This window comes from Vombatus ursinus, unplaced genomic scaffold (assembly GCF_900497805.2).
Source record: "Vombatus ursinus unplaced genomic scaffold, bare-nosed wombat genome assembly UNPS02014809.1, whole genome shotgun sequence".
Classification (NCBI taxonomy): Eukaryota; Metazoa; Chordata; class Mammalia; order Diprotodontia; family Vombatidae; genus Vombatus; species Vombatus ursinus.
The window spans coordinates 9,565,346-9,591,396 of record NW_020954587.1 but is presented as its reverse complement, the minus strand read 5'-3'; the positions used below and the strand labels follow the sequence as shown (position 1 = coordinate 9,591,396).

Below are 26,051 nucleotides of genomic sequence, written 5' to 3'. Positions count from 1 at the left end.
AAATGAATGGACTACCTGAAAGCTATGATCAAAAAAAAAAAGAGGCCAGAAATCATATTTCAAGAAACTGTTAAGGAAAATTGTCCCTTTATTCTAGAACCAGAGAGTAAAATAGAAAGTGAAAGAATCCACCAATCACCTCTTAAAAGAAATCCCAAAATGAAAATTTCCAGGAACGTTATAGCCAAATTCCTAATCTCCCAGGAGGAGAAAATACTGCAAATAGCCAAAAATAAACAACTTTTTTATCATGGCCACAGTCAGGCAACACAAGATTTAGCAGCTTCTACATTAAAAAATCAGAAGGCTTAGAATATGATATTTCAGAGGGCAGAGGATTACAACCAAGAATCACCTACTTACCCAGCAAAACTAAATATAATCCTTCAGGGAAAAAAGTTAACATTTAACAAAATAAAAGACTTTCAAGGATTCCTGATGAAAAGATTAGAGCTAAATAGAAAATATGATATTCAAATATAAGACTTAAGAAAAGTATAAAAAGGTAAACAGGAAAGACAGATCATGAGGGTGTTCAATAAGATTAAAATGTTTATATTCCTATGTGGGAAAATTGGAACATTAATGCATTGTTAGTGGAGTTGTGAATTGTTAATTATGCCCAGAGACTATAAAGCTGTGCATACTCTTAGACCCAATAAGATTTAAAAAAAGGGGAAAAGGATATGTGTGTGTGTTTGTGTGTGTATACACACACACAAACACACACACACACACACACACACACACACACTTGATTTGGTGTCAAAGAATTGAAAATTGATGAGATGCCCTTCAATCACAGAATGGCTGAAGAAGGTGTGGTATATGATTGTGATGGAATACTACTGTATTATAAGAAATGATGAGCAGAAGGCTTCCAGAAAAACCTGGAAAAATTTAAATGACCTGATGCAAAGTAAAGTGAGCAGAACCAGGAGCACACTGTACGCATACTTTTTTACTTTATTTTTTTTTTTTGGTCTATGTTTTCTTTTACAACATGGCTACTACAGAAATATGTTTTGTATGACTGAATTAACCTATACCAAATTGCTTACTTTCTCAAGGAGCAGGGGAAGGGGAGAAAGGGAAAGACAGAATTTGGAAATCAAAAAATTTTTAAACGAATGTTAAAAATTATTTTTACGTGTAAGTGGAAAAAAATATAAAAAAAATTGACTGCCATGAAGATCAATCTTCTGGTGATGAACCTCTTTTAATTAAATTGAACCTTGGATTTCTAGCTTGTAAGGACTTTTCAGAGTATCTTTCTCCAGCATATAGCTCTCAAAAACCCAGGATTGTCTCCACATACCACATATGAAGTAGAAGCATATGTCATGTTAATTAATATAAATCAGATAAGTAACTATAGTAAACAAAGCAACATCTTATTAATATACCATCATACATACTGACATTGAATTGTAACCATATATTAATAGTCTACTTTGTTTAGCCATTCTTCTACATCTGAACATCTAGGATGATTCTTATTTTATGTTTTATATATAGCAGAAGTTCTTATGCATGAATTTGTTTTTTTTTTAAAAAGAGTTGATACCAATTTTGATATCACTTGTTTCTTTTTGAATTCTATATATTTATTTTATGCATTTAAAAATATTCTGAGAACAAAAACATTACATACCATCAGTTCTTAATGTGTGTGTGTGCATATGTGTATGATAAACCTCTTTGGTACTCTCAAATTTTCTATTGCAGATGTTCTAAAAATTTTACTTCTTTCTCAAATCAATATCTACATTTTAAATCCACTGTTTCTTTAAGTAGGTAAATTTTATTTGCTACTTTATTGGAAAGGTTGAGGCCATGGAACATAAAGCTTCCTCTCTCAATTACTTCCTTCACAACTAAAACTTTTTTGTTTTGTAACCCATTTTACCCTTCCATCTAGGTTCTTGAGCAGAGGGGTTCTTCTTTCTTTCCAAAGATAATTCATCCCACCCAAGCCCTTTCCTTACTCATAAAACACATATGTAACGTGGTATGGTGAAAAATAGAAATGAGGACCTGAGTCTGAATCCTGTTTCTTTGATTTAACCATTTCTGCAACTTTGGGCTAGTGACAAACTCTCTGTGACTCAGTTTCCTCATTTGGAAAATAGAAATAATATTTATGCAACCTGCTGCAACAGACTGTTGTAAGGAAATAATATTATAAATGAACAAGTTCTATAGAAACATAAACTAACATTAGAATTATTTATAGTGTATTATTCCACTTTCTCCTATACATACCTCTCTAGCTGCTCTTTCTCCAGCTTCCACTGCTCCTTCCATGTACCCACTCCAATAGGTTGCTGTCTCTGTCCCAGCAAAATAAATCTTGTCAACTGGCTGGCGGATAACCCTTCAAAGTGAATATGAGAAGTCAAAAGGAGTTCTCTGGGAAGATGACAAGAGCCAAATAACGCATTCACAATACGGATGGAAGGACATGCTCAATTATTTAAAAAACAAACCAAACAACTTCCCTGGTTTTCAGTTAGAGATGAAAGCACCGAGTCATACAAAAATCAAATTATTAGGCAGTTGGAGACAAACCTTACTCCATGCATTGTCAGGAATGCATTATATGAATCTTAAAAAGGAATTTATTTATTTTCGACAAGCATCATTATTTTAGTGAAATAAATTTCCTGTTAACTCTCTCACTCCTTAGGTTAATCACAGATGTTTTGTGTCAATAATGAACAGCTGATAACAATCATGCTGGGTTTCCCCCCCTTTTTAAGGTGATAAGCTCTATAAAATGCCTTATTGCCTGCAAGGTTTGGGGTGAGGAGGGGAAGAGCAATAAAGGATATTGGGGGCAGTACAAGAACCCCAGAGGTGGGAGAGGGAAGACAAGGTGACAGTTCTGGCAAAGGAAATGCCTGCTGGTGTTGTGTCAAGTTAAAGACTATCTCATAGTAGCTCAAGGCAAAGGGAATATTTTACATATGAAAAGGTTTCTTGGCAAAGAGAATAAGAAAGAAGGATGGGCAAAGTAGAAACCTAACTGCTTTCTTCTCTTTTCCTAGGGCTCTCTGCTTTCCTACTTTCCAATCTAGTATTCCTTGGCTTCAGCTGTTATCTGGTCTAGTCCCTTTGCTGGCTGGCTGCCCTCCCTGAAGATAAAATATTTTGTTATCTTGAGTTATTCTACTGTTGTCTAAGTCCTGTTAATAATAGCTATTTCACTGTATTTGATTTTATTTTTTATGAAAAAAATCTTGTTTCATCTTCAAATACCATGGCCTCCCTTCAGTTAGTTACCTACTTCCCAATAAAAACCAAGCAAACTATTATTTGACTGTATCGTGACTATTTTTACAAAACCAGACAGTAACTGATACCCAGGCTCCTACAGAGTGATTCACTAAAAACTGTAAGTTCTTTGATTACTTTTCTACTTTCATTTGTCTTTTATTCATCTTCTCAGCCCTTAACCCTATCGCTTTTCTAAAAGAAAAGTAGTTTACTTGTACCTTCCATACTGAGTCATGGTCCCTGGCGGGAAGTAGGCCGTGTAGCAGCCTCCAGAGTACTGATCTTCACACCAGTTCTTCTCCTCATAATGCACTGGCTACAAGATTCACAGGAAATGATACAAAGAGAAAACAAAGCTGAAATGCTGAAATGAAGGAAAACAAAGAATCTATTCCCAATAGTGAGAATAACAAAACCCATCACAATACTCTGTAGCATCCAAAGATAAGGGTCTGGACCTAAATGTTCAAGTTTCATCCACACTGTGGCCTTAATGGATAGAAGGATGATATTAATAGAGCTATGGACTCAGTGCCAGAAGACCTGGGTTTATATATGCATGCCAATCAATTTAATTTTATAGGTATTTCTGAGGCTCTGTATGTATTAGGAATGACTAGAATACTGTCTGGAAGGACATACTTTATTCTAAAGGGATAACATAGTTTTGTAAAAGCATGTGTATGTGGGAGGGGGGCAAGGATTTGAATTAGAGTATAGGATTAAGAAGATTTCTTGATGTGAGGAAATCAGAGAAAGGAAACTTTTTTGGGGTGGGGTGGAACATTTGAGTCAACAGACTTAACAGTGTCATTGTAATATACACCACAAAAAATCTAGGGAGTAGGACTGAACAGCTTAGGAGTTCCAGAAACAAATCAAAGTACTGACAACAGAGAAACATGATTATAGTAGTGAGAGGGGATTTTAATATCTGGCCATCTCTCTGCCAAAAGCAGAAAAGCTAAAGACTTTTTGGCTTGCCTCAATGATAATTTCATCTTTCAAAAGACAACGGAAACAATAAAGGATATTGCTATTCTGGATCTGCTTTTCACTATTAAAGGATGAACTTATTGCTGGGGTAGTCATGAATGGATTCTTGGAGGGGAGTGACCATTCCGTATTTAAATTTGTTATAGACGAAAGTAAGGGATAATCTGATATATCTTTTAGATTGATAGAGAGCAGATTTCATAAGGATTTAAAGAAAGAGTGGTAGAGGTAAGATTCTGTAACCTAAAATTCCATAGGAGAAATCATGACAAGAGGGCTGGGGAGCTCTGAAGAATTAAATTCCAAAGATAAAAGAAGAATCAGTATAAGAATGTCTATAAAGGGAAGATGTTTAAAGAGAACTAAGTAAATGTTCAGGGAATGAATCAACCAATTTTTAAAAGATCCACAGAAGATAGAAACAAGGGCAGGAAGCAAAATAGCTAACCATTTAATCTGGGTTGGCAAAGTATATTACCCATATTATCTTGTTTGATCTTCACAACTCTGAGATAGGGGGCATTGTAATCATCTCAATTTTAGAGATGAGGAAACCAAGACTGAGAGGGTTTAATTACCTGCCCAGAGTCAGCACCTAGTAAGTGCATGAGGTAGGATTCAAACAGGCACGATGAACAGGAGAAATATAGCTCAGAAAGAGCTAATAACAAAAATTTATTTTAAGAAAGCTATACTGGAAAAAAAGAAGATGTAAGGGCAATGGCTTGAGAGGAATGCAATGATGATAACTGACAATGGAAAGACAACATAGCTGATTCATTTTTGTTTTGTTTTGTTTTCTCTGCTAAGGATAATGATCTTTAAAACATAAAAGACAAAAACTTGCTAATAAAAACTGAAAACCAAGATAAATAAGGAGATAATAAGGAGGTCTGGATGACTTATATTCTGCAGTGAACTGGAAGATATAATTGCTGGATCATGGTCAATGATCTTGGCAATATTATGCAGAACAGGAGAGGTGATGAAGAACTGGGGAAAGATAAATGTTTTCCTATTCTTCAGAAAAAGAGAAATAAGTAAATTCTTCAACCTATATGGCAGTGAGCTTGATTTTGATTGCTGGCAAAATTCTAAAGTGATGGGGAGTGAATATCTGGAAAATAAAGTTAATGATAAAAGGCTTCATCAAGAACAGGTCATGCAATTCTAAGGGACTCATGATAAAAAATGCTACCCAACTCCAGAAAAGAAACTAATAGCAGTCTGAATGCAGACTAATGCATACTATTTTTCACAGGTTTTTTCTTTGGTGTGTGTTTTCTTTTACAACATAACTAAGATGGAAATATGTTTTGCATGACTGCATATGTATAACCTATATCAAACTGCTTGACATCTCAGGGAGGGGTGACAGAAGGAACAGGATTTAGAACTCAAAATTTTAAAAAAATGAATGTAAAAATTGTTTTTACATGTGATCGGGAAAAAATAATTTTTTTTTTTAAAAAAAGAACAGGTCATGATAGATTAACCTCATTTTTTTGTGACAGAAGATTATTAGAGAATTCTACAGATAAAGATTATCTAAATTTCAGCAAAGCATATGACAAAATCTCTCATGCTATTCTCCTCATTGCCCTCTGTGTGATATTAATATTAAATTTTGCAAAAATTATGTCCCACATTTTGAAACCAAATAACAACACTAGTAGAAGACAGGTATGAAAAAGGCAAGCCTGTGTTTCTGGTTGACAAAGGTACTCTGAAATATCTTGAAAGCAATCTATCCTGCTCCTCTCTTCCTTTTCCATTTTGCACCTAATTCATAATCCATTCTTACTGTCTGTTCCATATATACATATTGATGGACAAGCTCTATGGATTGTCCATTCAAATGCACATAATAATCTAAGTAAATCAAGTCAAGCAGCATTAATTAAGCACTTATAGGCCTGGCACTGTGCCAAGAAGTGGTTACAAAGAAAGGCAAAAGCAGTCCTGCCTTCAAGCAGCTCACTTCAAATGTGGTAGATCAATTTGCAAACAACTACAGACAATCTAGATGTATATGTCACATAATTTGTAGGGAAGGTATTATCGGCATCAAGGGGCACCAGGATTTCTTGCAGAAGGTAGGATTTTAGTTGAGACTTGAAGGAAGCCAGAAGAGTGAGTAGGTGAGAAAATTCCAGGCATAGGAGACCAGCAGTAAAAATGCAGAGTTAGGAGATGAATGTCTTGTGGGAGGATAGTATGGAGGTCAGAGTCACTGGATTGAATTCTGTAAAGTGGAGCAAGGTGTTAAGAAGACTGAAAACGCAGGAAGAGACAAGGTTATCAAGAACTTTAAAATCCTAACGAAAGATTGTATATTTGATCCTGGAGGGAGAGGGAGCCACTGGAGTTTACTGCATATGGGGGTGACATGGTCAGGTCCAATTTGACATCTGGGGGAGGATGGACTGGAGTAGGGAGAGACTAGAGGCAGGGAGACCAGCCAGAAGCGTACGGCAACAGTCCAGGGATGAGGTGACGAGGGGCTGCGCTGGGGGGTGGCACAGGACAATGGAGAGCATATATGAGAGATGTTATAAAGGAAGAATCAAGAAGACTTGACAACAGACTAGACACAGGGGTGACAGAGTGGGAAGAGTTGAAAATAGCGCCTGGATTGTGAGTCTGGATAACCGGGAAAATGACGGTGCCCTTTCCATTAACAAGGAAGTTAGGAAGATGGGAAGGTTTGAGGGAAGAAATAAGGAAGAAAGATAGAGTTCAGTCTAATATAATGAGTTTAAGATATCTACAGGAAATGCAGTTCATATCTGACAAGCAGTTGGAAAGGTGAAACTGGAGGTCAGGGGCAAGATTAGGGCCAGATAAACAGACCTGAGGATCATCTGCATGGAGATAACTGAATCCATGGGAGCTAATGAGAGCACCCAATGAAATAGTATAGAGGGAGAAGAGAGGAAGGCCCAGGACAGAATCCTGAGGAATGGTCAGTGATTAGTAGGATTGACCTGGATGAAGATCCAGCAAAGGAGACTTTGAAACTGGACTAAAGGAATAGTCTGACAGGTAAGAGGAGAACCAGGAGAGAGCTATGTCTCAAAAACCTAAAAAGAAGAAAATATCAAGAAGAGGGTGAATGATGGTGTTAAAGACTGCAGAAAAGTTAAAAGAAGGGATTAAGCATTTATATGGTGCCAACTAGGTGCCAGACACTATGTGCTAAGTGGATTTTACAGGCATTTGATCCTCACAACCCTGAAAAGTTATTATTATTCCATTTTACAGCTGAGGAAACTCAGGCAAACAGAGATTAAGTAACTTGCTCAGGGTCATACAGATTAGTAAGAGTCTGAGGTCGGATTTGAATTTAGTTCTTCCTGACTCCAGGCCCAGGGTTCTAACCACGGCACCATCTAACTGCCTCTATAGGATGAAAAGGATGAAAACAGAAAAGTCCATTAAATACAGATTGGATTACACAGCCACTAAAATCTCTTCCAACTCTGAGACCATGTGACTTTGAGAGAGGGGCTTTACTTTTGCAAGTTGCACTTCTCCATCTGTAAAATGATGCTGATGTTCGGAGTATTTTTGTGGGAAAATTGCTTTGCAAATCTCTTTATAAATATGAGTTATTATTATTAATGCTGAGCATAATGGTGGGAAGAAAGAAATGTGAGATAAGTAGAGAAATCTGAGAAAGACTGACTTTGGAAAAGATTTACTAAGCTTGAGGACCTGCTGGGGATGATCCTCATTGAATGAAGGCAGTTATGGTTAAAAATGCTTGCTGAAGGGGGTGGAGCCAAGATGGCAGAGGGAAAGCAGTGACTTGCTAGAACTTTCCCCCAAACCCCTCCAAATACCTACAAAAAATGGCTCTAAACAAATTCTAAAGCAGCAGAACCCACAAAAAAAACAGAGTAAAACAAATTTCCAGCCCAAGACAACCTGGATGGCTGATTGGAAAGGTATATCGTGCCAAGCTGGGAGAGGAGTGCAGTTCAGCATGGGTGTGCAGGCCATAGAGGACTGAATCGTGGGCAGCTGTGGCGGTTTCCAGACTTCTCAACCCACGAATGCCAAAGACAACTTAGGTCAGTGGGAAAAGTCTGTTACTGCGGTGAGAGAAGAAGCTAGATCTCAGCCACCCCGAGGGCAGCGGCTGGCTTCTGAGGTTATGGCCCACAGACTGAGGGGGAATCAAGTGGCTGATCAGAGGAGGATTGCAGGGAGCTCTTTGCCATTGCTGAGGCAGCAATCTCTTGATTTGCCCGTGCTTGGATTTGGGTCACATTTCTGAGGGGCGGTACTGGGGCGAGGAGGAGCGCTGGTGTGGTGGAGCTCGTTGTGGCTGTGGAGAGGAAACACCTCGCCCCTTATCATAGCACCTTGGAAGAACTGACACTTTTCAGGTCCCTAGAAGTATCTCTGAAAACAGCTGTACAAACCCCCAAAGCTTGGGACAGTACATTCTCCACATTGGAAACAGACTCTTACCTTAACAAAGAGTTTAAAACTCAAGTAATTGGTTGGGATCATGAGCAAGCAGTGCAAAAAGAGTCAGACTATATTATCTCACTTTGGTGACAAAGAAGATCAAAACATACAATGAGAAGAAGAAAACAAAGTCAAAGCTCCTTCATCTAAAACTTCCAAGAAAAATATGAATCAGTCCCAGGCCTTGGAAGAGCTCAAAAGGGATTTTGAGAAGCAAGTAAGAGAAGTACAGGAAAAACTGGGAAGAGAAATGAGAGTGATGCAAGAAAATCATGAAAAAGCAAGTTAACAGCTTGCTAAAGAAGACCCCAAAAAATACTTAAGAAAATAACACCTTAAAAAATAGCCTAACCCAAATGGCAAAAGAGGTCCAAAAAGCCAATGAGGAGAAGAATGCCCTAAAAACCAAAATTGGCCAAATGGAAAAGGAAGTCCAAAAGATTACTGAAGAAAATACTTCCTTAAAAATTAGAACAGAGCAATTGGAAGCTAGTGACTTTAAGAGAAACCAAGACACTATAAAACAAATCCAAAAGAATGAAAAATTAGAAAACAATGTGAAATATCTCATTGGAAAAACAACTGACCTGGAAAATAGATCCAGGAAAGATCTTTTAAAAATTATTGGACTATCCGAAAGCCCTGATCAAAAAAAGAGCCTAGACATCATCTTTCAAGAAATGATCAAGGAAAACTGTCCTGTTATTTTAGAACCAGAGGGCAAAATAGAAATTGAAAGAATCCACCAATCTCCTCCTGAAAGAGATCCCCAAAGGAAAACTCCTAGGAATATTGCAGCCAAATTCCTGAGTTCCCAGGTCAAGGAGAAAATATTACAAGCAGCCAGAAAGAAACAATTCAAGTATTGTGGAAACACAATCAGGATAACACAAGATTTAGCAGCTTCTATGTTAAGGGACCACAGGGCATGGAATATAATATTCCAGAGGGCAAAGGACAGAGGATTACAGCCAAGAATCACCTACCCAGCAAAACTGAGTATAATTCTTCAGGGGAAAAAATGGTCATTCAGTGAAATAGAGGACTTTCAAGCATTTGTTATGAAAAGACCAGAACTGAATAGTAAATCTGACTTTCCAATACAAGACTCAAGTGGAACGTGAAGAGGTAAACAGGAAAGAGAAATCATAAGAGACTTATTAAGGTTGAACTGTTTACATTCCTGCATGGAAAGATGATATTTGTAACTCATGAAACCTTTGTCAGTATTAGAGTAGTTGGAGGGGAAAAAATTATATGTATGTACATATATACAGATAGATAGATGTATAGATAGATAGATAGACAGATAGATAGAGGGCACAGGGTGAGTTTAAGATGAAGGAGTCTTATATGGAGAATAAAATTAAGGGGTGAGAGAGGATTATACTAGGAGAAGGAAAAAGGGAAAGGTAGAACGGGGTAAATTATCTCACAAAAAAAAACAGAAAAGAAAAGGCTCCTACAGTGAAGGGGAACTGGGGGAAGGTAAGAGGAAACGAGTGAATCTTATTCTCATAGGATCTGACTTAAGGAGGGTATAACATACACACTCAATTGGGTATGGAAATCTGTCTTACCCTACACGAAAATAGGAGGGGAAGGGGACAAGAGAGTAGGGGGAGGATAGAGAGGAGGGCAGATTGGGAAAGAGGGTAATCAGAAGCAAATGCTTCTGAGGAGGGACAGGGTCAAAAGAAAGAATAGAATAAATGGGGGGGGCGGGATAGGATTAAGGGAAATTAATTGAGTTAGTTAAATTAGTTGAGTTAGTTTTTCACAGCATGTCTACTATGGAAGTGTTTTGCATAACTGCATATGTATAGCCTATATTGAGTTGCTTGCCTTTTCAATGAGGGTGGGTGGGGAGGGAGGAAGGGAGAAAATTTGGGACCCAAAGTTTAAAAAACACATGTTTAAAAAAAAGTTTTCACATGCAACTGGGAAATAAGTACAGGAAATGGGGTACAGAAATCTATCCTGCCCTACAGGAAAATAGAAGGGGAAGAGGGGGAGAGATAGCAGGGAAAGCAGACTAGGGGAAGGGGTATTCAGAATGCATGCCATCTTGGGGTGGGGGTGGGGCGAGATGGGGTGAAAATTTGGAATTCAAAATCTTGTGGAAGTAAATGTTGAAAACTAAAACTAAAAAAAAATAAAAATAAAAATGCTTGCTGAAGAAGATAAGAGATGTCCCCTCTGGCTTCTCCAGCACTTACTGAAAGATGTATGTCTTTGGAATGCTGGAAGACATGTCCCCAAAGTAAAGGTTTCTTTTTAGCTTAAGAAATAATTCTTGGGGCAGCTAGGTGGTGCAGTGGATAGAGCTCCAGCCTTGGAGTCAGGAGGACCTGAGTTAAAATCTGAACTCAAACACTTAACACTTAACTAGCTCTGTGACCCTGGGCAAGTCACTTAACCCTTATTGCCTAAGCAAAAACAAAAACAAAAACAAAAAAAAAAGAAAGAATTCTTTTCTCTAGATTCATGTTCTTGTTGGACAGAGGCCATTGGAAATAAAAGCTAATTACTAACTCTAAAGAGAAATTAACCTGTAAGGACAAGATCAAAAGTTTGCATAGCACAACAATGCTTCACACTTGCTGGTAATTGCTGTTGTTGTTTAGTCCTTTTTTCAGTTGTGTCCATGCTTTGTAATCCCATTTAGGGTTTTCTTGGTTTCCCATTTCCTTCTCCAGCTTATTTTACAGATGAGGAAACTGAGGCCAACAGGGTTAAGTGACCTGCCCAGGGTCAGACAGCTACTAACTAAAGCTAGATTTGAACTCAGGAAGATAAATCTTCCTGACTCCAAGCCAAGCACTTTATCCACTGTGTCACCCAGTTGTCCTCAGTTTTAGTTTATCTTCTTAAAGTTCTTCTTGTGATTATCTTTCATGACAAAAGATGCAGCTCATGATCCTGATTGTTGGTCACTGGATGCTAGTGACAAGGACAGATGTCATATTGTCTACCATTCTTCACTTGGAAAACAACTCTGAAAGTCTTTGGTATTTTGATCAAGGATAAATTATAGGAAGAGAGGAGTGTGAATAAAAAAATGCTACCAACCTTCTGTCAGAGGTGATGGAATAAAAATCCAGAAAGATTCATACATTTTTGGGCATGGTCAATATAGAAACTTATTTTACTAGACTACATATATTTGTTGAGAATTTTCTTTCTTTAAAAAAAATGATTAAGGACATTGGAAGGGAGAGAAAATAAAATGCATATAAGAAAACAGTACAAAAAAAACTAAGGACTAAGGGAAAAAACAACTTTCTCCTCTCAGAACCACTAAACTGATCTGCCCTTTGAGATAATAAATGAAGATGCTGAACTTTAATGGAATTAATGGTCAGCTATCAAATTAAACCTTTATTTAATAAAGAATCTTGTGACCTTATGAATCAGATACTATTTGCATTTGAGAATTTGTGTTTTTTTTTAACTTCCTTTAATTGCTAAAGTGAATCTTCAAAACTAAACAGACACCTTTTATATATTTCTCATAAAACTACTGGGAAGTTATCATTTGCATTACACTTTTACCATCTAAATCAACCAGAAGAACATATCTATAATTTAAAGATAACTGCTTACTTGCAAAGCTTCTTGTGAGTGCAATACTTTCGCATAAATTTCACAGATTTTCCTCTTCCTACAAAATGGTAAGAACAAAAAGAAAAACTTTAAGCTCCAATAACTTGTCACAGAACAAAATCAGTAATTTTGATTTGTGTTCTCTAAGTACTCAAGAATCCAAATCTGCATTTAGTGGATAGCTAATTTAATTACAAATAAATTATTGTAATTAAAACTACTTTATGATAATGCCGATTTTTATATTCAATTTGATGACGCCTAGACCTTAAGTATCTTCTTTCTGTAATGCCTACTTGAATAACAATCTGCAAAGCATGACTTAATTTAGAAGTAGAGAGAACCAGGAGAAAAGTTCGGGCATTGATTCTAAATCACTTTTCTGGACAAGGAGTTATAATTCCTACAAGTTTTTGAGGTACTATATATTATAATAAGATTATCTCCCAAAACTCTATACTCTGTCTGAAATAATAAATAGATAAGGCTTAATTAGTATTTGAAAGAGTGCAGAAGAAATACCAGACTCAGGCATACCAATGCTCCAACCCATTGTCTAGGATTCTGTTTCAGATAGCAAGGTACGTACCAAGGAAAAGTTTGTTCAGGGCCATGGCCAATTACTATGATGTCATTTCAAGATGTTAAAGATCATTTTCTCTAGATTCCCTTTAGAAGCCATTATGGATCTATCACAAATTAATTTAATTATTCTTAAGCCTATTTATATTTTCTGCCTAGACTACCTCTAGGGGTCCCAGTTTCCATAATTTTAATAGCTGCTAAATAACAAAGAATAGCTTATTATTTGTCTTATAAATACCACATTAAGATTTTGAAGACTATCACTTACTTTGAGAACCTTAATGTTATATGAAGAAGACCACATACATTCTTAAGGGATTTTGCAGACTTTGATGATATCTCTTCAGCCTTTGTTTGAATAAGTACTACAGATTAGTATCTAAATTCCATACCCACAGTTTAGCTCTAGCTTGGGGTATTGAATGCCAAGTACTGAATCCCTTAATTACCTCAATAACAAAGAATAAATTGCTCTCTTTCTCTGGTTCAGTATGCTATTGCAGTTCCTTGGATTATCTTAGATTCCTGGGTCCTACATCTATTGTGAATTTTTGTTACTCCCCTGGGGTTCAATTTGCATGGTGGGACATCCAGGGCATGTTTGTATGCACCAAAAAAGAATGGGTTCTATGAGTTCCACTGGTTTTGTCTGTTTGGGGCTATGGGAATGTTACAGTAGCATATTATCTCCAACGAAACAAGAGTTGCTCCCATTCCCCAAACTCTGACTCGGCCACAAAGTACCTCAAATACTCTAGTGAGATGTTTCCCTTTCCCTAAGATGGGGACTAAAACAGAAAATATTTATCTTCTGACAAGGGGATGTTTTGGGGAAGACCTCAAGATTCCAATTTCAAAGAATGGTGATACATCCCACTTTCAAATATCTCCAAGTTACAGTAACTTATTAATGATCCATGGATCAATTTACCCAATACTCAGTTCATGTGTTGCTGTTTCTATTCCAAAGGGAAAGAATGTTCAGCTAGGAGCATGATTTAGAATTATGGGATACAAACTTCAAGGTATCTCCAATAGTTTATTATGGAAGATTTAAGGAGGGAAAGAGAGAAAGAGAGAAGGGGGGGAGGTGGGGAGAGAGAGAAAGAGAGAGAGAGAATCCCAGAGAAATGGCATACAACCTTAGGCAGGGATTTGAGATCAAAGGAGAGTCAAAATTTGTTCCTTCAGAGACACCTAGCTGTTTAATGGTTAATTTCACAAGTCAAAAATCATGAAACTACAGTACCAATTCTGCTCCTTCTCTCTGTCTTCTCAAAACGAAGAGAAGGAAGCTCTAACAATAATTACTTCAAACATAAATCACAGCATTTATTATAAAAATGTTCTGAGTATAAAACATTCTCAGTGCTCAGAAAGTCAGAATCGCAGGGCATTCAAGCAAGAAAGGACTTAAGGAAACCCTCTCGAACAATCCCATCATTTTTTCCTTTTTTTAAATAAATGAGAAAAATAAATCACAGAGAGATTAAATGATTTGCCCAACTCAACCGGATAAAAATTTATTATGGGATTATAATTTGAAGACCAATAAGTCAGGTACTAGGGCAGATAAAGAAATTAATAATGTTAAGTCTCCACCTTCATGGAGGTCATATGCTAATAATTTTTAATATGAATATACAAGTAAACTATTATGCTTGGCACATTAGTAAATATTTATTTATTGACTGATGCCTAGGATTGAGGTCAAGACAGGAAAAGAAATTTGTTTGCAGGGGAGAGTGCCTTCAAAAATAATACAAAATATTTTAGACACTGACCAGATGTCCCTGTGCAACTAAACCTTCTTTAGTCAGTGAAGTTTATTTAAAATTTTAAGGGTTATATCGTAGAATCCTAGGCATCTTATGAACATTTGAGAAGTGCAGGCATATTGTGAAAACTTAACCATATGTCTACCACCACCCTTGTGGTGTAAAGTACACTGTTTACTTAATTCTAAGGGAGAGAGAACAAGAATAGCAGATGTCTCCTGAACGTAACATCCCGTTTCCTGTGTGCACAGTCTATTCCCCAATACTAGAGGGTGCCCCTCTTCATCTTTGCCATGGAGAATCCTTGTCATCCTTAGCTCAGCTACCACGTCCTCTGGGAAGCCAGCCCTGATCCCTCATTGGGGTTACACCAGTCTCTTTTCCAAAGGGACCCTGTTCTCTCCACTAAAAAAAAAAAAAGCAATGCTTTTTTGATCACTAAATTTAGAGATATTTCTTAAAAGTGGCAACTACAAAGGTTCACACATGAATCTGGAAAAAATGGAGATTACAGAGTTCTCAATCTTCCCCATCACGCTTCTAGTCTCTCCCCTCTCCAATATATCCTCTACACCATCCAACTCTACTTTGGCTGTCCCCACCATTATCAACACCACTCCCCAGGCAGTTTTAAGAAGCAGCTTATGATACGGAGTCAGAATAGGGCCCACACCCCAGGAACCTGCTAGTCCAACTCCCACCTAAACCGAAATCCCATCTATGTTATCCCCTCTGTGGGGTCTCCAGCCTTTGTTTGAATTCCTCCAGAGAGAACAAACATGGTGCCCCTCCTCCACTCCAGCAGCCCATTCCACTTTTGGTAAGAAGTGTTTCCCTTCATCAATCCTAACTCTGTCTCTTGGGAGTGTCTCCTTATTGCTCTAAGTTTTGCCCTCTGAGGCCCAGCAGTAAGAAGTCTCAGCCGTGCTTCAGGGTACAGCCTTTCAAATGCTTCCCAACAGCTCACTCCACTTCCAAGTATCTTTTTCTGCAGGATACTCAAAAAACCCCAGTTCCTTCAGCCAATATTCATATGGTATAGACCCAAGGCCTTTCTGAATTCTGGCTGCCCTCCCCTAACCAGTCCAACTGCGCAATGGATAGGTATATAAAGGGGAGATAGGAGATCAATGGTGGCTGGGAGGATCAGAAAAAGCTTCCTGTAGAAGGTGGTATTTGAGCTGAGCACTGAAGGAAACAAAGATTCTCTAAGGTGGCAGTGAGGAGGAATTGTATCCCAGGTACAGAGGAAAGTCAAAGACAGAGAGTTTAGAAATGGAGACCCGTTTGTACTGAACAGTTAAAAAGGCCAAATTTACTAAACTGAAGTGTATATGAAGAAGAGTAATGTATAATAAGGTCAGATTGGTAGGCTGGGGCCAGGTTGGGAAACAGAGGCATTTATATCCTAAAGGTAATAGGGAGCTACTGGAGATTTTGATTAGGGGAGTCAGACATGTGCCTCAAGAAATTGTAGGTACACTGATTTCTTTTTCAAAAGTTATTTGCAGCTTGAAGTTTTGTCCTAAGATATTAAAGACATTTTTGTTAGAAAAGAACTAACTTTCTAATTGAAAATATCTGTGGATTTAACTAATTATTAGATACAATTTGGCTTACATTTGCAAAAATCAATTGCAAATGGGTTAATCATCTAGAAACTGCTTAAGTTCAGAGAATCATTTATATTAGAGCCATTTACACCATCATTAACTCTGACTTGATTTAAGTAAAATAAACAACTCACTGTCTAAAAGGGAACTAACTACTCCAGCTTTTCATTGTTTTTCAACCTTATTAAAGCAACCCTCCTGAAGCCTGTACCTGTCGCAAGTATTTTCCAAAGCCTCTTGTAGAACTGTGTTTACCAAGATAATTTAAAATCAAAGTTAATCTAGATACTTTCATTCCTATCAGTTCTCTTCAAAATTATGCTATTATCATTTTGAAATTTTTGATATCAACTTTTTCCTTACTTGGACAAATCTTATCTACACTTTCAAAGTTAATGTACAGCTTTAGATATAAAGGTTATAACTGCTACATGATAATCAGTTGTAAATGAGCAGCTAGTTGGCAAAGTGGATTGAAAGCTGGGCCTGGAGTCAGGAAGACTCATCTTCCTGAGTTCAAATCTGGCCTCAGACACTTGCCAACTGTGTGACCCTGGACAAGTCCTTTAACCCTGTTTTCCTCGGTTTCCTCCTCCATAAAATGAGCTGGAGAAGAAAATGGCAAGTCATTCCAGTATCTTTGCCAAGAAAACCCCAAATAGTTCAAGGGGAGTGGGACACAATTGAAATGAATGAACAACGATGACAACAACAGTCAGTTGTTAATATTTATGACTAGATATCCATAAAGGTTTGAATGCCGATGGGTGTGCTTACTTAAAAAAATACACATTATGTATTTATTTATTTATTTTTATTAGGCAATTGGGGTTAAGTGACTTGGCCAGGGTCACATAGCTAGTAAGTGTTATATGTATCTGAGGCCAGATTTGAACTCAGGTTCTCCTGACTCTAGGGCTGGTGTTCTATCCACTGTGCCACCTAGCTGCCCCCCAAAAATACACATTATTACAAAGCATATTTCTATAGTGCGTAAGTGGTTCCAAAGTACTTTTCTCACAATTCTTTGAGGTAGGTAGTATAAGTATTACTATCGCCATTTTAGAAATGATGAAATTGAGGCTAAGAAGGATGAGATGTTTTTCCCATAACAACTGAATATCTGGAATAGATAAGAATCCAAGTTCTAGTTTAAGTTCCTCTACATTACTCTACCTCTCAACCTTATAGTCTACAGTAGAAGAGGTTTCTATACTAAAAAGAAGTTTCCATTAGATGATTTCTAAGTATTCTCCTCCAAGAAGAGTAAGAGTTAAGTCCCTAATTCATTCATTACTCTTTCCTTGGGAACCTTCCAAACTAGCCCATTTAAAATGAAGCTGACATTTTAATAGATGACATAGACATTTTAATCGCTCAGAGTCACACAACCAGTGTTTGTCAGAGGAAGGACATGCACCTAATTCTTCCTTACTTGGTGCGTACCACAGAACTTCCCACTACTTTAAATTATAGAACAGTTGTTGATCTGTGTGATTAGAGGGAGTTATCTGAATGGGGGTTCCTTATAATATCGAAATCACAGATCTGAACAACAAACAACAAATAATGCCTTGTTTTAATAGATTTTTTTTTTCAAATTTAACTCTTACCGTAGCTCTTTACTAATGGTGGCAAGTTGATGAACCTTCCTGGCAAGGATAAACCTGATGAGAAAAAAAATTGTTTATTTATGTATTTATTTAATTTTTAATTTATGGACTAAAACAAACATTTCTATAACACAGTATAATAAAAAAAGATGATTGTACATGAAACTGCAAATCTTTAATGTACAACTTACTATTCCTTTTAAATATATAATAAAGTTACCATGTAAATTTCTTTTTTTCCCCCTTTTTTCCTCCTTCCCCCACTTCCCTGCCCTAGAGATGGCTACCACTAGACACAAACAGGTATGTGTGTGTATATATGTATACACATAGTTATTCTATACATACTTCTACTTATCAGTTCTTTCTCTGGATGCAGATAGCATCTTTCTTCATACATCCCTTTATAGTTAATTTGCATATTTATAATAGTCAAAATGACTTATTCGCTCAAAGTTGTTCTTAAAACAATACCGCTGTTACTGTACACAGTGTTCTCTTGGTTGTGCTCATTTCACTCTTCATTATTTTGTAGAAGTCTCGGGACACTCAGAAATTAGAACACTATGATGCAAAGCAGGATCATCGGTTCAGAACTGAGAGGGACTCTATGAATAGTCATCAAGTCTGACCCCTTCATTTTAGAGATGAGGAATTTAGGTCTAGAGTCGTTAGTGACTTGTCCAAGGTCAAACCACAATAGTAGACAGCAGAGCCAGAAGTCAACTAAGGAAAAGGCTCTTAGAGCACATGAGGTTTTTGTCTTTGAATTTCCAAACCCAATACTACCCTACGTATCTGCAGTGGCCCTATCAAAGTACCCTTCTAGGTTGAATCTAGGCAAAAACAAGCAAACAAATGAAAAGGGATCCTTGAAGGATCACCTGGCTGATGTAGAAGATGTGGTCCTGATTATATGATAGGCATAAGCAGACCCCTTATACAGAAATACTTTTAGTGTACAGAAAAATGAACCTCTGAAAGCCTGAAAACAAGGGAAATGGTAGAGGCTCCATAGTACTATGAGGAGAGCTATCATTCCCCAGCTTGACTTATATCAGGGTTTCCCTGCCTCCTCAGACTAGAAAGTCCCTAAACTGGAGCTGCTGTATGCCGAGTTATGCTACATACGCTCAGTGCAGGAAGAAGGACAGATATTCCCCACCCCCTCTACTGGGCAACTACTCAAGAATCAGTATCAGTGTAAGATACAGTTATCCTTTTTCTGGAAATTGCACAGAGGTGCAATAACAAGTAGGAAAGATGGGAAAATAATGAGTCCTAATTACCCTGCTTTTAGCTAGAAATCCCTAAGATTGATTACTTTATGTGAAAAGATCCTCTACCCTGATTCTTGAATGATCAAAAGATCCAATCTCAGTGCCTTTACTTCCCCTCCTTTCCCTCTCTTCTTAGTCCTCTGTAGTGTAGCTTTTGACCCTGCCACTCAACTGACGCTGCCCTGTGCACGTGACAGTGATCAATCTCTTTATTGCAAAATAGCCTTTTCTCAATCTTTGTCCTGCTTGACCTCTCTGAAGCCTATGACAATATGGACCATCCTAAACTTCTGAATACTCTCTTCTTGCCAGAATTTTGTGATGCTGTTACCTCCTGGTCCTCCCTTTTGCTTGTCTGATGACTCCTTGATCTCCTTTCTTTGATTTACATTCACGTCAGGCTCACTAATTGTGGGTGCTTCCCAAGGCTCCATCCTGGGTTTACTCTTTTCTTTCTACATTCTCTCACTTCATGACCTCATTAGCTCCCATGGTGGGTTCAATTAGCATCTCTATGTAGATGACTCCTAGATCTACATATTCAGTCTTGGTCTGCCACCTGAGAACCAGTTCCACATTACCAACTGCCTGCTGGATGTCTGGAACAGGATGTCCCCTAAGCATCTCAAGCTCAGCACATCCAAAATAGAAGTCATCATCTTTCCCCCTATGCCCATCCCTCTTCTTCTCTATTACTCTCAAGGGCATCTCTACCCTCCCAGTTACAGTTACTCAGGTCTGCAAACTCAGCACCACCGTTAATTCTTCCCTCTCACTCACTCCACATATCCAGTTAGCTGCCAAATCTTGTATTTTCTGTCTATAAAATGCCTTTTATTTGCCCCTTTCTTTCTACTCATACAACCACTATCTTATTTCAGGCCCCTCATCACCACTCACCAAGACTACTATAATAGCTTCTTAATTGGTTTCACTACTTCTTGTCATTGCTGCAATTCATCCTCCCTGCAGCTAACAAAATTATTTTCCTGAAGCAATTTTCCTAATGAATTTCCTAAGTGAAATTTTCTAATTCCTAAGTGAATTTCTGACTATGTCGCCTTCCCCCATTCTATAAACTTCAATGGGTCTTCCGCCTTCATCCCTGAAATCCTCTCAATCCCTCCTCTGCCTCTCTAGGAATCTTGAACTCCACTCAAGATTCATCTCAAATGCCACCCCCTACAAGGCATAAGACCTTTTCTGATCTATTTCTTGCCCTCAGCTGTTAGTGTTCTCCTTCAACAAATTACTTTGAATAAATCTACTTCAAATATAGTTAGTTTTGTCTGTGTGTTGCCAGGGCCTAGCACAGTGTCTATCTTGTAGTATGCACTTAATGTTTGCTGAATTAAAATGAAGTAATTCTGAAGTCCTAAGTTTTCACTTACAAACTGAGCTTTTTATTAGTTATGTTTTGTAACAAATATAACTTCCCAACAAAGTTTTCTAATTCTAAGAATAAAGCATTTTTAAATTCTCGATTACCCCATGATGGCAGGTAAAGTTCCATCTGGCTTGCAGTCATCTAAAGTGATTGAAATTGGAGAATCTTCATCTTCAATGACTACACAGCCACAGTAATCTTTTTGGAAAGAAAAGAAAAACAAGATGATGACAAATTACTAGAGATGGACAGTGTTGTCCTGAACAATTACACAGAAACACAATTTGCTAAAGACATGGCAAACTCTGAACATACGTATTCTTAAACCTGCAACTTATTCTCTCTTAAGTACAAACACTTGACTTCATGGGAAAATTTTGTCTAAAGAGGGAAAAATATTTTGTCTTCTTGTTCAGAAATATTCCTATCCAATATATGTCATGAATAATCTCATGATTAGAGATCACTAGTGCATTCTCCATGAGGATCTACTGGTAAAAGTATAGGAAGAAAACTGTATCAGGAAATCTCTCTATTTCAGGAATAAATACTAGGCCAAAAACAAGGCCACTTTTTTTTTTTACTGGTCCCGAAAAGTCTGATGACACGTCAGGACTGGGACAATGGACAATTTATCTTATAATTCAATTCACTTCAATTTATTCAATAAACATTTATTAAGTAACTCCTGTATGCATGAAGGGCACTGTAGCTATTAATAGGACCACTTCATGAAATCAAGGGGTATAAAAGAAATCTGGTTCTTCATTTCAATTAGTTGGGTTTCTTTCTTTTTTTAAAATTATGTCCAATGTATAGATTGGTTCTTGGCACAATGTGGTCCCTCAATTTATTATGAATTGTATATGAATAAGAGCAACCTACTCTTCTTCTTCCAAAAGGCTTCCTTGTAATACATCACAGTTTTAATGATGGCCCCCATTGGAAGACGCTGGATTAACTGGTTTCTCTCTGATGGAAGTTCTGGTCGGAAGTGGATCTTGGAAGTCAAGATTGGAGGGATGGCACTAATTACATATCTGCACTAAAACACACATATGGCATCAACTTAACTATGACTTCAGTCTTTTGATAAAAGTGTAAACACAGTCTTTTACATTTTCAATGACATTGAGCAGTAAGTATCAACATCTAAAACAAGACCACCAGGGGAAAACAAAACATAAACAAGAAAGACAACATAAACAAAACATAAACTAATGAAAACGATGAAAAAGGTACAAACCAGCATTAATCAAATAGTAGTGACAGTTGGAGAGATGTTTAAATAAGCAAAGAAAAGCAAAGATAGAAAGCTAATTACAATTATTTAAAAGCTACATCAGATATATCACCCATTAAATATGTTGTTTTTGGCTGAATGAAATTACCTCATATACGTCATGGTTTGTCGTTTCCACAAAAACACTTTGACCCGACTGATCAATATAGGATACAGCCTTCTCCAGCTTTACTCGTTCTCCAAGAAGTTCCATGATCTTTTCACTAACTTGACCAGAACCTCCAATAAACTTCCTTTCCTAAGAGAGGAGAGAGGGATGGGAAAGAAAATGGAAGAAAAGAAAAGCCAAAAACACACATATAAAAACTCTGCTCAATGATATCAATAATGGATATAACAGGAGGACTATGTAGCATATACCTAAATTATAAAAAAATCAATAATCATACTTTGGTTTGTGTAAGCACCTCTCAGAGCTCATGTTCCACTGGTATAACCTCTATGACTAAAGGATTTTTCAGAGAAGTATATCACCAGAAAAATGGCTACCACAGGATGAATGTATTTAGCTACAATTACTCATGAAGACCATCTACTAAGGCATAGATATGGGGGAGTGCCCATGTCAATGAAATGAATTTTTTAATGCTTTATGTCTTTAATCAAAATTAGTTATCTGACTCATCTGGATAGAAAAAGTATCCTTTTCCAACAGATTCCTGAATTAACATTATTTGCAGGGAGGCAAGGGCTAAGTGATAGATGGACTCAGGAAGATATGAGTTCAAATCTGACCTCAGAAATATACTAGCTGTGTCCCTGGGCAAATCACTTAACCTTGTCTGTCTCAATTTCCTCAACTGTAAAACAGGGACAATAGCACCTACCTCTCAAGAGCTGTGAGGATCAAATCAGACTGGTAAAGCACTTAGCACAATGCCTGGCACACAGTAGGCACTTAATATATGTTTGTTCCCTCCCTCATGCCTCTTCCATCAAATATCTGAATTAACATTATTTGCATGACTTAAAACAATGAAAAACTATCAACAGCTTACAGAAAGAACCTTTTCAGTACACAACTGCCCAACATAAAAAATATTTAAAGAAAAATATTATTATCCCCATTTTTAGATGAGGAAACTGAGAAGTTAAGTAACTTGCCATAGGTCCCACAGCTACTAAGGGGTCTAAGTTAGTATCTATCTATTTTAATCATCACCTCTTGCTATCACAAAAAAAATAGCTAAACACAACAAATATACAAAATTAAATTCTTTTAGTGAGAATTAAGGAAACCAATAGGGCAGATTTTGAAGAGCCAATGAAGTTATAATCATCTGGTATCAAAGCTGTTGTTGTTTAGTCTTCAGTCATGTTCAACTCTTTGCAAACCTATTTGGGATTTTCTTGGCAAAGACATAGGGGTGGTTTGCCACTTCCTTCTCTAGCTCATTTTACAGATGAGGAAAATGAGGCAAATAGGGTTAAGTGACTTGCCTAGGGTCACACAGTTAGTGTCTGAGGCTGAGTTTGAACTCAGAAATATGAGTCTTCCTGATTTCAGGTCCAGCAAAAGTAGAATCATTATATTTATTATACTTGGACAGAACCTCAAATGAAAAATATAGGGAAAGGATAAGTCAAAATCACATGGAGGATTTGAACCCAGGATGCTGACTCAAAATTGAAAGGCTAGTTGTGATTACTACTGTTTTACTTCTCCAAACCACAGCTATGAAGACATTATTAAACTGTCTTGCTTGTCCTGATGTGAGTTGTTGGCTTTACTGATTAAAAACAAAATACAACAGTTTTTTGACCACATAGTATGAAATAATTTCATGCAGGTTCATCTTTTCTGACTAGTTATAAACTTGAGATTGGGGGTCACTTGCAAACTTCCATCCACAAAGTCTGGAAAAGACTTATAGCGTAAACACTTGTATCCTAGTAGCCACACTAATTGGTAGAGTTCATAGAAAAGGTTCCCAAAGTGAGGGATGACCACACTTTGGTCATAAGCTATTTTGCAGAAGAAACTAAATATTTAACTTCAAATAGAAACAACATTAAAATAGGATCATGATGCTAAGGGGCTTAAAAATATTTTGGATGACTATCAGATACATATTTACTGGCTGTGCAAAGAGTTGCAGAGGCTGAAAATATAAATACATACCCAAAAGGTTTAATATATGTTAATGGATGGCATGGATTATTTGACTAGGAAATTAAAGACTCGGTTTTAATTCACATCTTTCCCTTAAGTTACTAAGGAAAACACCGTAGCAGGCTGTAAAGGAGATAATGATATTATCTGGTACACAGGACTTCCAGGTAAGGAAAGTCTTATACCATTGAGGCTGGGATCTTCTCTGCACCTTAGAGTCTTAGAGAGTTGTCTTGAGCACTGAGAGATTAAACAATTTGCTCAGGGTAACACAGCCAAGATGTGTCAGAGGCAGGATTTCAATCCAGGTTCTCCTGGCTCCAAAGCCAAGCTCTCACAATACCTCTTTATAAAGGAATAAGAGAAAACACTTTCCGGAATTAAGCAAAGCTAGGTTGACTGAGGTACATCTCTCTAACTTCTAAGAGGCTGATCTCAAAGGGGAAAATGAGATCTTCCAACTTTTAAATCTTTCTTTTCAGAAATGAGAAGAATGAAAATAAGAAATGACTTTTTTTAAAAAAAAAAAGAGCTCATACTAGAAGTTTCAAGTTGCCATTTACTCACTCCCCAAACTATTAAGACAGTTATTAAGACACCACTGTCAGTTTGTCACAAAGCTAGTCTATAACCACAAGTATGGTTAAAAGAAAGACATTGCATACCTGGCCCCCATTGCTGACAGAAAATATTCTAGTTGTGCCCCCACATTGCTTCACATACCACAGGAACCAGAGGGCAGAGATTTCATGAGGTTCAGACGTAACGTTGACATTCACAAAAAGAAAAGCAAATTGCTTGGCAGTTCTGCCAAAGGAAAGACAACAAAGACCAAACACGTGTTCACATACATGCAATAAGCTATGATCCTTTATATATCATTAACCATCTATTCTTGTTTATTTCAGTGGACATTTCTATCACCACTAAAACACCTATCTTCTTATTTTCCCCTAATGTCTTTGTTGGACCTGGGGGGCGGGGGTTCCAGTGTAGAGGTGGAACAAAGTCTGACCCACTTTCAGAAAATCTTTGGCTTTTCCTCATGTGCTCTGGTCTTATAGCAACTTAAACATTCAACATTCTTGCTAACAGCCTACAAATCATGGCTTACAAGGAAGAAAATGTCTAATATAGACATATTTGCAATTGAAAATTTCCCTCCAGTCCTTAAATTTACAAAAAAGTTTATTATAATACTTATTTGTTTACAAAGCCAAAAGTCTGGGAATCCCATAGTTGTATATTGTTTCTAGAGAAAAGGCAAGTTCATGGGTCATGTTACACTATGGAAGAAGTAGAAATTTGAAATAAAATCTCATAATTCATACAATCCACTCTCACAGTTTGGTGATATGAACATGATGCTGGGGAGCTTTAGAGTTCTTCAGGGTAAGGGGTCCCAGGATGCAGATATGAGCCAGGGTCAGAAGTCAGCCAGTTGCAAGTATAACTGCGACCCCAAACGGAATATAATTGTGAGCAATTTGAGCACTGTCTGGCTCACGAAGTAGCTGGAAGAGTGACCTGCCCACACGGATTTTGCTATCTTCCTGATGGCGAACCATTCCTGGGGCCTCCCAAAGTCTATCTCTTCTTCACTTCCTCCCCTGCCAATTGCCACCGCTTACCCTTGGGAATTTCCTGTTCTCTCTAAATCTTATGTGACGTCTGTACTTTTATTATGGGTTTTGCCTCCAAACAAAGAGAAGCTGATTTTCACTCCATTCTGACCAAGCGTTTCTTATAAAGGGGTATACCACATACTTGGGAAAGGACAAAAGAGAACTCATGGACCATTAATTCTAGATAACCCAACCCCAATACTAAAAGCACCTTCTGTCTAGACACGTAAAGAGGGCCTTTTAAAGTAGAACCTCCTTCAGAGAACAATAACAACTCATATTCCTATAGTGACTTCAAGTTTAGAAGTACTTCCTTTACAAAAACTCTGTGAGGTAGGGAGAAACTATTTCTAAGCATTAAGTAGCAACTGTCTGTACACCTTACAAAATTAGC

General features: G+C 37.4%; 1 protein-coding gene across 1 annotated transcript in view; it reads right to left on the bottom strand.

Moving 5' to 3' along the window:
- Positions 1-26,051, bottom strand: part of MAOA (monoamine oxidase A) — a 101,382-nt gene that overhangs the window by 5,299 nt on the left and 70,032 nt on the right. Inside the window, exons 7-14 of the mRNA XM_027875601.1 lie at positions 24,698-24,839; positions 22,008-22,157; positions 21,502-21,661; positions 20,718-20,814; positions 17,950-18,003; positions 12,361-12,418; positions 3,498-3,595; positions 2,266-2,377 (exon numbers count right to left, since the gene is read on the bottom strand). Coding sequence (XP_027731402.1) covers positions 2,266-2,377; positions 3,498-3,595; positions 12,361-12,418; positions 17,950-18,003; positions 20,718-20,814; positions 21,502-21,661; positions 22,008-22,157; positions 24,698-24,839 — 871 coding nt within the window. The remainder of the gene's footprint in view (positions 1-2,265; positions 2,378-3,497; positions 3,596-12,360; positions 12,419-17,949; positions 18,004-20,717; positions 20,815-21,501; positions 21,662-22,007; positions 22,158-24,697; positions 24,840-26,051) is intronic.